Genomic DNA, 12758 nt, shown 5'->3' on the forward strand with positions numbered 1-12758 from the left:
AGCCGATTTGTGCAGTGTTTTCACTTGCAGTGGCAATGCAGTATTTAGCGGTTTGCCCATGTTTAAAAAACCTTCATGCACGCACAAACTTTGGTGGAAACGCAGTAATTGTGGTGCAACAGAGTGATCTCCATAAACGAGGACCTGCTCCCTATGTAGATATAAATGGTTTATTCTAACATAACAAAAAAAAAACAATGATTCACATTTTCAGGTGATTATACACTAAAGAGACATATTTATTATACTGTATTCCATTTCTGCCAATATATTCCCCTAAATAAAAAAAAAAAAAAAGCACACACATAGACACACTCAGAGTCATTGCTACCTACCAATGCTATGTAGCTCACAGCTGATGTTGCTGGCTGTTTTGGTTGAATACACTGTTTGTGGAAGACACAGATGGTCAAGTATGCCATGAGGCAAACATTTTCTTTGCTTTCTGGCAAGGACAAAAGACACCATAAAACTGCATGATTGGAAGTGTAGGATCCAGTGTTTGACTTATTTTACTTTACTTTAAAATCTGTTTCTCAGAATGACATTAAGTGTGATACTTAATCAGTGAAGTGTCTTTTTAAAATACATTGGCTTTGATGATTACTTTCTCTCACAATCAGTCTGCAGCACCACAATTTAAGCAACAAGTTGTAATGTTGGAAATCTATAGCAGACATTAGATCATTGCCACAAACAGCTACTTAATTTGCTTAGTAGCGTGGATGGTTTCAGCAGCAGTTTTCAGCTGTTCTTCTAGCTGTCTTATTTTTTTTAACTTTGGCATCTACCTATTCCTGCATACTTTCATCTACAGCAACAATTCAAATCAAAATCAAAAGGGCCTGAACAAGGCTTGATTTTCAAAATACAAGTCCCTAGATGGTTACATTGATTTACAGGGAGGCTCAGACAAAGCAGAATTATCAAAATAAAAGCCCATGGATTTAAATATAATTTAAACATAAAAAAAAATTTCAAGTGAATTCGAAAAAAAAAAAATCAAATCTCCAATCTACTCCGCTTGAAACTCTTCCTCTCTTCATTTTTTAAATTTACAGACTACTCCCGGTCATATTTTTAAAAGTACTCCCTCTGCATACTTTCAGAAAAAACATGCAAATGTCACAATATGATGCTCTTTGAGGACATTTATGCTTGTATTCAACTTTTTTTCTATATTTTATACCTTTTAAACTACAAACATTTCTTTTTCCAGCCGTTTGAGTTAAATCATTTCAACTTTCACTTTTGACAGTATTTCAAGTTAACTTGCATCTTTTCCGGTAATGTATTCCTGCTGGTGCATCTTCAGGCTGCATCTCCAATTCAGCTTTTATTTCTGCCCGACTTTCAGATGCTTCAGGCAATTATAATTATATTTCTGCATTCTCAGCCATTGTTTTGCATTCCTTTTAGCTTTCAGCATCCACTCTCATTTTCCACAGGAAATGCATTTTCTAGTTAGATAAATAAAGTCCCATTGATTATCTTTGCCTTTTAAGTTTGTGAGGCAAAAAAGTACACAGTGTAATAGAACCCAGGCTGGAGATGACGTCTCACGCTGAGAGGAGAATAAAAGATTGCAGGAGGAAAGGGAAGGACGGGAGGTGATGGGGGTGTGATGTGTTGCTGAGGGGGTCGGGTTTCAGACACTTGTGTGGAAAAATCGTTCCATCTGGATGCTCCCATCATGCCCTACGGCGTAAGAGGGTTTTGGCTTGCTTGTTTTCCCTGACAGCAAGCAGTGGAGATTTTGCACCTGCCAACCTGCTACTGGTGCCTGGATGGCACGGTCGCAGCACACACATTTACCCACTTCCTCAGACATGACCCATTTCTGTGTCTTACAACTGGTGCAGGATGAAGAAGTAGAGTGAATGAAAAAAATGACATCCAAGAGACAGGAGAGAAAATGAGTGTGTGTGTGTGTGTGAAGGTCAAACGCTCGCATGGTCACAGGGAAGCGCGCGTGAGAGACATGAAGCAGTGTAGAGAGTGTGAGTAGGACAAAGCAACACATGAGCACTGCAGCAAAAAAAAAAAACAACACTGGTGAACAAGCTGCCTTCGCTTCAAGACAACTTGATATCACTCACCGTGTGAAGGTGGAGAGAGGGAGAGAGGCAGCTTCACCCCTCAGAGGGAAACAGAGGAGGGGGGTGCTTCCCAACCAGAGACGCAGCAGATGCCAAACAGCCAGAAGATTTGTCCCCATACACACACGCACACATACAGCGGTCACCCCTCCTCCCCCCCAGCCCCAGCGTGCAAATGACCTCACTGAGGAAAACAAACAAACACGACGTCCCACGAGGGAAACCAGCATCCCCACTTTTTACTCCTCATCACTGCGTCGCTCGATTCAGCATCATTATACACACACACACAGAGCCCCACACAGATCTGTCATAGTGACGCCAAGAGCTCACAAACGCTGCCCAAGATCTTCTCTGGAGGAAAAAAAACACAAGCATGAGCAGGATGTTTACAGTGAGAGAGAGAGAGAGAGAGAGAGAGAGAGGGATGGAGAGGAGGTGTGTGTGCTGTTCATCGGCATTCTTAATCAGTCTTCCCTGGCAGCCAATCAGAGGTTAAGCTGCTCTGACAGTGGCCAATCAGAAACAGGGCTGGTTGTGTCAATGCTGCTGTAGCCCAAAACAATGACAGTTGGCACCGCTGACAGTGTCAGTGTGAACCTCTTGATGGAGGCTCAAGGGCACACACACAGCACAGCTCACACACACATGAACTACTCAGTATTAAAGGATGGGTTCACATGTTCTCAGTTCTTATTTAATAAACTGAAACATGGAGCAACATCACTTTCACACACATCTAAACCTTTGAACCCTCAGCAAACTGATTTTCATTCAAAATGTGGGAAAAAAGGCAATGAGCAACTTGAGCAAATTGCAAGAAAGTAGTAGATTTAGAAAATTATATTTTTAAAAAAGCTAAGAAAAATGTCCAGGAAACTATATTTTTTTAAGTAAAATATGTTAAATAAAGTTAGATATACTGTGAATAATTTCAGTCGGATTTCTGAGATGTTTTTGGGTAAGAGTGAAAAGAAGGTACCATAACCTGGTGCTGCTTTGAATAAAAATTTAAAAGTGAATTAATAATTGATGTTTTACGATGAACATAAAATTTAAATTTCATTGAAGAAAAGTAAAATAATGTTTGTGCATGCTATCAATTATAGTAACCACTTTGCAATGTTGATGGCAACCAGACCTGGCGTCTTATTGAGACCTGAGTTTATATTTTAAAACATGTAGCTGGTAAATAGTAAAAGGCACTCAGCATTTAAATGGGGCTCAGCTTTTACCTGGATTTTTACAGTACTCTTTGTTACATTTTATCTCCATTGCTTAATGCAGCCCCCAGACGGTTGATACACATGTACATATTTTCTCCGCAGAGGGCTTCCTCAACAAAATACAGTCACTTTGACTGTTCTGGTAGTTTAGAGCATGTGCTGTACTGCACTGTACGTACTTGTGCTGCTGTCGCAGAGCGTCTCCTGACTGGCGGAGGTGGGCAGCGGGGTGATTGACAGCGATGCGGGGCAGGACACTGGCTCCAGGTGCTCACTGATGGGCGGGACGGCCGAAGCCTCAGAGTGAACGCAGTCAGGACTGGGGAGATTCTGGCTGCTCGCTGGGAAAGGACTCTTCCAGTGAGAGAAGCCGATGGCCACTTGACCCCCGAGGTCAAACCCTGCAGAGGGACAACAATCAGAACAAAATGCATAAAACTAACAAGTGTCACAATAAAAGATGACACTGAATGTACTTCTTCTCCATCTATCAAAAATGAACATAGGGGGATCTCCTCCTCAACAATGTGACCTCTGACCTTTTATCCCTTTAAAACCTGAATAAATTGGTATCGTTTCCTTCAAAAACATGGCAAGAAGGCAACATCAACTTAACAAGACATAGCCCAAAAAGATTACAAAAAAGTAGTAGTAAAACATACACAATAAAATTACTTTTGAAAAAGCAAAAAACAAAAGAAGAAAAAAACAAAAACAAAAAAGAAAATGACATTTGAAAAGTGTTGAAAAATATATTTATCAATTTGTTATATGTTTTTCTGCAACATGATTTTAAATAGAAACTCTTTATTATTATAATTACAATTTTTGGACACTTCACAAGACATAGCCAAAAAATTGTAAAAAAAAAAAAAAAAAAAAAAAAAGTTACAAGAAAATTATAAGCAAAAAAAAGAGTTAATTTTTTTTTAAATAATTAATTTTTAATTAATAAAAAAAATTACCAAAAAAAGTATTTATATATTTGTTATATTTTTCTATAACATAGTTTTAAATACACAATTAATTCTATTATAATTATATTACATTACATTATATTATTTTTGAACGCAGCACAAGAAAATTTATGTCAATCCAGTTAATACTGGTAAATCCATAACAGTCCAGAGTCGAGCACATTAATCTCCTCAGCAATGTTGCCCTCTGGTGGTGAAAGCTGTGACCATCATTAAAACATCCAATTCCAGCTGTTGTCTGATGCAACTGCGTGCTGCAGGTGACAGTGAAGGTGTGCAGACAGCAGGAGGTGTTTCTTCATCTAAGAGTCTTCATATTTTGCATGACCAATTATGTAAGACTGACACAAAATATGCATATTCTTCACTAAAATCATGTTTTTCATGTTTTTGCCCCCACATTTTTGCAGCTTTATATCAAAATGATTCCTAAATATGTGTAAGTTTTCAGGCAGAGGTTTGGTGGTGTGTGTGGTTGTGCTCAGACATGATGTGGAGCTGGAGTTTCTCAGTATCTCTCTGACAGAAGAAGAGCAAAGAGCAGCTTTCCTTCTCTGCTTCGTGAGGACTCTCAGACTGCTGAACCAGCTCGGCTCGCCTCCTACCTTCGATTTTGCCCTCAGAAGGCTTCTCTCTCGGTTTCACAAGGCCTCCGAGACTGGCGACCCAGCTCGGCTCAGCTCTGGGCTGAGCTCAGTGTCTCTGGCAGCTTGACGGGGCCAAACAAGGCCGTAAATTTTGTTTTGCTTCTTCTTCCAAACACACTGGGGGTAAAGTGGCACTCTAAATCCACCTCAATTTCTTTCCGTCAGTGTTGGCTTTAAAGTGGTCACACTTCAATTTTGTCTGATTTGGTACATTTGTACTTTGTTAAGATTGAACAGTCAGATGTTTTTCACCTGACCTTCACTGTCCCGAAGCATGATCATCTTCATTTTGGCCAAAAAAATTGAGTTTAAAGGTCAATTATTCACCTTGAAAATAGCACTCTGATAAAACACTTACTGGCAATATGATGATAAAAGCTACAAGATTTGGATAAAAGCTCAAGAAAATGTGCATGGGATGTGTCAAATTACTATTTCCAAGCTCAATAATAATTATTGAAGCTCTAAATGTAAAAGCACTGTTTCCCATAATGCTTAACATAAACCATAACTTCTTCATAACTGCCAAGAGGTTTTGATACTGTAGCTGTGTTTTTGATGCAAATCTAGATTTCAGCATCATGAAACCCTGATTTCTGAACATGTTTTAGTTGTCTTTTTCGATCACTGGTTTGTGTGGTTTGGTCATGAGTTAGTAGTGGTTCTCTGAAGGCTCTGTTCTGTCACACACATTTTAGATACTTGAAAACGCTGCCTGCGTGAATTCTTCTGATTTGCTTTTGTGTTTTTCAGTCTGACTCAGAGACTGCCAGTGCCAATGGCCCCTTTCTTACAAAATGTGTCATCCATTGTTACCCTGATTGTCACCGTGCTACATAAACATGAACCCCATTCATTTACCAGACCTGTTTATGCTTTCATCTGTTGTCACAGTTGAGTAGACTTTAACCACTTTGGCTTTTCTTTAACCTTAAATCTCAGTGTACCTGTTTCACTGGCAGCTCATGAGCAGCCAAGCATGCTTCAGACCCTTTATTCCTCCTTCCTTAATGAGAAGTCAGCTGCACATGGTCCACACTTCTGCATAATTATCCACTATTCATGCACATTCAGATTGTGAGAAACTTCTTGGGTTCCATGTTTATTTCATTTTGCACTCAAGGTTAAGGCAAATTCTAGTGCCATTGTCACTCATTGACTTGCAGTTATAGAATACCATTTAGATCAATATTAAATGAATGACTTAAAAAATATGATTGTAATTCATTACTGTTTTGGGGCTATTGCTTTGTTATGTTAGGGTTAGGGTCTGTGGGAGAATCCTGTTCCATTATTCCAATATAACACAACATAAAGAGGTGAGAAATATAAGTCCCCTGAAAAAAAATAATGCAGAATTGTGAAATTAAAGTCCCCTGACAAAAAAAAAAGAAATAAAGAAAAATTGCGGGATAGTGAAATAAAAATCCCCTGAAAACTATTAATAAATTTGGACTTCTGAAATAAAAGCTACCTGAAATAAACGAATGTGGGATTTCAAATTAAAAGTCTCCTGAAATAAACAAATGTGAAATTATTAAGTAAAAGTCAATTTTGATAAATTCATTTAAAATTATAAAATAAAAATCCCTTAAATTTGATAAATGTCAAATTGTGAAATACAAAATCCCTTGAAAGTAATAAATGTGGAATTGTGAAATAAAGTCCCCCGAAAAATAAATAAAACTTAAAAACTATTTATTTATTAAACTAACGATTCATTTATATATCTGTGTTTACATTTATTTCATATCTATTGCCTTATGTATTTATTTCAGGTTTTAAAGCTGTCCCAATGTGATCTAGAGGTTTAAAAATCTCAGTAAAAGATGAATGTATGGTAAACGTCACTGCTCACTGTCACCTTTTACTGTAAATCAGTTTGATTCAGTTTGGTAAATGACCTTTAAGATTGTGTGTAGATAGTTCAAATTAGGTTTTGAAAGTTATTTTTGCATACATGATCCTTATTCATTATCAGAACATATACAATGGATGCTTTGACTTTTTTCTCCTACACTGCCATTATGTAACACACCAGGGGGCAGGTGGGACTGAAGAACCCCCCCTCCACCTCCACCTCCTGGTTTCCTGTGAAAGACAAAGCCCAGCAGATTTCAAAGGAGCATCAGCATCGAACAAACACGATCAATAGCAGAGTAGTGGAAGGCCTGGCAGTCCCAGCTGGCTCCTCACACACAGCACATTCAGCTGGAGGATAAATTTGGAGGTAAATCTGAGCTATACATCTCAGCTCAGCTAATTTACAACCTAAGATTCTCTTCAACAACAAAGGGGGTTTTCACACGACGGAGCTCGACCGCGTTAGGCCAGGCGTCACCGAAAAATAATGTTTGTGCTCAAGTCAGCACTTATAACAACTGGAACGCAGAGATCTTTATTGCCCCTGAGGGGAATTTGTCTTGTGCAACACCCTGTGAACAAAATCCTGACAGCTGCTTGGAAATGATAGAAAAGAGGATGAATTTCTCTGTGAAAGTTTGCAAAAGAAAAGTAACACAGTTAAGCTGCGTACACATGGAATCCAGCAGACATTAGACCTGAGGTCGACCAATACTGGTTTTTCAAGGCTGATACTGATACTGATTATTAGTAGTTAATCAGGATGATTGGATATTTATATGTAGTAACTTGGCCAACGTTTCTAGTAATGAGGTAAATGTATGTAAAAGTAATCCCTGCGAGCAAAAACCTAAGGCTTCTGATCGTTCTGACCACTGTTTCCAAAAGTTTTTTCTACTCTGGCCACAGTATGACATCATAGTGTGCTGGAGTTTTTTATATGGTCATCTGCTCCAGGCACACTTAAAAGGTACTGGACTGTCCCCGTCCAAACTGACCCCACTCTCCCCTACTGCAACACACAGAGAATTTCCCTGACATTAATAGGATTTATTTTTATGCTTCAAGGCTAAAAATCATGGAAGCAAAACTGTTTGTGTCTGTGCCTCTCCTGTGTGTTTTCCTTGTGTGTGTTTATGTGTGCATGTGTGTTCTTGGGCGTGGACACTCCTGCTCCTAAACTGGCACAGCTGATCTGGCAGCTGGCACACCTGATCTTCATCACTTATTAACTGCTGCAGCATATAAAACCCCGGCTCTCTGCTCAGACTTCCCCAGATCGTTTTGTCTGCCACACTGATAGCTCCCTTCTCCTGCCAAAGTAGTATTTTGCTCAGATCCCTTTGTTTTATTCCTGAGTTTACTTTTTGTCTCCTTGTGCTCAGATTTATCTCCACCTGCCTGATCTCTCTCTGAAGTCAGCTCCCCGTTCCCACTCCTCAACCATTGAATCAGCCCAACAAACACTTGCCCTCCACCCTGCCCAAATCCAAGTTTGCAATGAGCCTTTTTAATCAGCTTTCTCAGTTTGTGTGCTGCCTTCTGGGTTAAGACAGCACAGACTACCAAGAACATAAGATCACAGTTCATTGTCATGTCAAGAAAACCTCTCATTTCCCTGTTTTAAGTTTGACAGTTTTAAAGCTCCAGAAGTTTTTTAAAATGCAGGTTTTCTCTCTGACTCCAAATTCCTATCAAGAAATAAGGACTAAGAAAAAATCATGGTTGAGCTAACCTGCTTTCTCTGAGCTGCATGGCTGTGGTTTGGTCAGATTTCACTGACAGTGGCCTCGCCAGATAACCCTGCAACTGCCATTACATTGTTATTGCTGAATCCTGATCTGTGCATTGAAATTTGTGACATCAAAATTTCCCACAAGAGCACTGCCTACTTGAACCAAGCGAGAAGAGCATAGACAATTAGAATTACTGCTTCATGGTTTTATGTCTGTGAAAACATGCTGTACACAATACACATGATCGTTACAATCAGCACAGTTTCAAGGTAGGTACCTAGATTAGGGTCACCAGTTCAATATCTGACCATATATCTCCCCTTCTGAGTAATGGCCAGAAATGTATTTTTGCAGAACATTATGATGTCACAGTCAAGTTGACATTTGGGATATATAGCATCATCACTTCATCATTTAACTTATCAGACATTTGTGCAAAATCTTGTCCAAATTACTGTACGAATTCTTAAGTTATGGCCAAAAACATGTTGGTAAAGTCACAGTGACCTTGATGTTTGGCCATCTAGTCCAAGTGGATGTTGATGCCAAATTTGAAGAAATTTCATCATGGCTTTCTTGAGATACCCCATTCACGAGAATTAGATGGATGCAGAGTCACAGCGACCTTGACATTCGACCACTAAAATCAGAATGTAATGAATCTTGAAAATGGTATAAACAATTGTTTCATGAAGTGGGCGCAAACGTTAGATTGTCCATTTCAAAGAGTTACAAAACTTGTGAGGCCATTTCAGATGCTTTTTTGGACATGAGCAATAAATGCTCTGCAAATGAACTCATGTTTAATGCCAGCAAAAATATGTTTTTAAAAGAAAGAAACCAAATTTGAAGAAATTCCCTCAAGGCCTTCTTGAGATGTCGCAATCAAGTTAATTAGACTGATGCAAGGTCACACTGACTTGACGTTTGAATACCACATTGTAAAAAGTTCATTATTGAGTCCAATTGGTTGTTTGTGCCAAATTTGAAGTAATTCCCTCTAGGCATTCTTAAGATATGCTTTATGAGAGTGGGACAAATAGAAAATGGAAAATGCTGTGTTATTGAAGCTGTCTGAGAAAAAATATACATAAAGCCTGGTGATAATGCAGTTCATGAAGCAATAAAATTATAAAGAGCAAGGCCAACAGACGGTCGACTGAGTGATTTTGGAACTCGATGAAACTTGATGTAGGTACATATAGTGTAACATAATTCATAAGAAGCCATAAAGATCTGCATTAAGCCAACGGTTCTCAACACCCCATGAAAGTCATCCGAAATGACAGAAGGGTTGGAGGTGGTAATCCACACCTGGCATGTATCCGAACGACCTCCAAAACTCACGGAGCGCGCAGCCTTTTTGGACATAGTGTGTCCTAAGCAATATCTATGTCGCAGTCATCAGAAAAAAAGTGCCCGCGTGGCTCTCTGAGGAGAGCGAGACCCAGATATGTAGCACTTCCACTTCCTGACAGCCTCAAAGGTAAGACAACAGATGCAGGTGCAGGTATCTGGGCTGCATGCTGCACTGTGCAATAACAAGTTTCAGCTCTGTGTCTGCAGTAATCTCTGAGAGGCTTGTGGTGGAAGTCCTTCAGGTTGATGTAGGGCTGGTGCGATGGGAATAGAAATCTAGAGTGTTTAATGTTTCCACTGTGTCGGAGTGTGTTTGCATTAAATCTAACAGTTCTAGCTTGTATACTAGATGGGACTGGAAAAATTGGAAATCGACCCAAACACTAATGGTTATAGATCCTCTTTAACAAGAAAAAACGATGTATATAAGAAGTCAGAAGGTGGCTCATTACATTAAAATGGGGACCACAAGGCAATTCTTGATCGTTTATGTTGGAAATGTCCGTGTTTTCAAATTTTCTGGAGACAATAAAGAAGTCACCAGAAAATATGAAGTAGCTTACAAAGTTAAATAATCCCTTCCATCATGGTTATTATTTTTTTCCTTTTTATAACCGTGTTTACCAGTATGTGAAATGGATTTGTATAAACCCCTAGCATGGGGTTCATGAGAAATTTCATTTACTTCAAAGTAGTTTGCAGTCATAGTGGGAAAAAAAGATGTAGCCACAGTGAGATCACCGTCAGCATATCCTCATACAACCAATCGTATGTTATCTTACGAATATGCATAATAATTTATACGATATGTAACAAATTAACACCCCACGAATGACACCACATACAAAACACTAAGTCACATACAAACATGTTTATTTCTGCTTTAAAGTTCTCCATTTTAACAACAGAGTAATTGGGGATTTTTTTCCATTTTGGAACCAGCCTCAAGTGGCCATCTGAGGAACTGCAGTTTTTGGTGCTTCTGCTTTGGCTACAGTTTTAAGCAGTGGTGGCTGCAGCTTGGAGGGATGTGATAAATCATGAAAAAAAGAGAACTTGTCCAAGGAATGAAAAAGATCTATTGTCTCATGAAGTGGGCACGATTATTCGATTTTCTGTTGAAAAGTTACAAACATTTTCAGATGCAGTCCCCCCAATTTCAGTGTTGGAGAATTGCAGAGAGGGGCTATATCAGGTGCTTTTTGAGCATGGGCAATGTCAATCCTCTGCAAATGGATTCATTTTTGATGTCAACAGAAATAAGTTTTTTAAAAAGAAAGAGAACGACACACTAGCTGATAAGACTGGTGGGAATCACCAAAGCCTCACACGATATTATCATGATACTTAAGTCACGATACAATGTTATTGTGATTTTAAATGTTAAGTAATGTACAGAGTATTGTGAAAACATTCACCATGTTAAATGTTCTTTTTTCTTTTTTTTATCTGATGAGATTAAGTTTTCAGTGTTCATCTCATCAAATCATTTTATTGCATTTATTGCACATGTATCCAGTGGATAGAAAAATTCATTAATTTTATTCTTCTAGTAGGCAACCAAAAGTTTAATTTGTATGTGCAATAATAATAATTTCTATGATAAAAAACAACGACCAGCATTGGTGTATCAATACAATATTGCCACACAAAATATCATAGTACTTTGCTGTATCAATTTTCCCTCACATCTGAGCATTAGCAATGTCTATCCTTATTTCTTAATGACAATAAAATGAGTTTTAAAAGAAAGAACTAGGACACTTTAGCTTATAATAAAACTGACAAATGTCTATAATAACTTCAATATACTTCTGTTTTATATACAACCTGAAGTTCGCTGATATCCTTTTAAAATTCACAGAATAAACCTGATAACCAAAAAGCAGCATCAGCACAACCCTGAGAAACACTCCCTCAGTATAGCTACTGCCCAAGACATGAATTCAATCATTTCCAGGGATGCAACAGAAAAAAATGAGCATGTTCATAGCTCCTAGAAATGTCTCTTCTCAGATGCCAAAACATCACATATATTAGTGACAAAAAAAAAAAGCTAAATTGAGTTGACTCTCAGTTCTAGGGATGTGTATTGCTGTTAACGGTCAGTGCTGTAGAGGTTTCAGCAAGGTGCATTTGATTGTTTTTCATGTCATCCATCAGCGAATCCCTGCTTGAGGGTGAAGATTAGCTCTGTCTATCAGCTGCACAACAGCAATCAATTCCTACAACAAGGAAGCAGGGTGGAACTGATGGAAGATAATAATCGATTATAACTTTTAAGAACCTATGGTGATGCTGACTAGTATTTTCCTCTGAAACAAAGGCTGGGGCTTTTAAATCGTGGCACACTAACTTTTTGATGTCAGAGTGCGGGGCAAGACTATAGATCTTTCCCTTTGTAAAAACCAAGTGGGTGAGTCTCAACGGTCCAAAACTCTCCCTCAGCACTTCATTAGTTTTATTTTTTTATATTTTATTTAGCACAGAGAGAAGACATGAACACCTGCATGCAGCAGCCGCAGCAAGGCCTCAGCTGAACCCACAGTATTAACTGTCACAGCCTCCAGCATACTGCCTCTCCCACTAACCAGGCTGCAACATTCATCGAAAAACTGTCAAAAGCCAAGGTCTGAATATTGCAAAAAGCAGGAGGTTGCAATTTTATGACAGACAGGGAAATTATTTCAGACAGCTTCGTCAACAGCGCACTATTTCATGTCACCGGCTCCTGACTTACAGACAAAGTAACATGTCAGGGGAGATCTTTAATTTTCTTACCGCTTAGCAAATTCAACATTTAATCCCCCCCCCGTACGCTGTCAGAGAGCTTAGATTTGACAGCACCCTA

General features: G+C 38.8%; 1 protein-coding gene across 1 annotated transcript in view; it reads right to left on the reverse strand.

Moving 5' to 3' along the window:
• The window catches only part of LOC121961204 (anoctamin-4-like), a 44320-nt gene that overhangs the window by 26273 nt on the left and 5289 nt on the right, over window positions 1-12758 (reverse strand). The window contains exon 3 of the mRNA XM_042511097.1: window positions 3505-3726. Coding sequence (XP_042367031.1) covers window positions 3505-3726 — 222 coding nt within the window. The remainder of the gene's footprint in view (window positions 1-3504; window positions 3727-12758) is intronic.

This window comes from Plectropomus leopardus, chromosome 22 (assembly GCF_008729295.1).
Source record: "Plectropomus leopardus isolate mb chromosome 22, YSFRI_Pleo_2.0, whole genome shotgun sequence".
NCBI classification, from domain to species: domain Eukaryota; kingdom Metazoa; phylum Chordata; class Actinopteri; order Perciformes; family Serranidae; genus Plectropomus; species Plectropomus leopardus.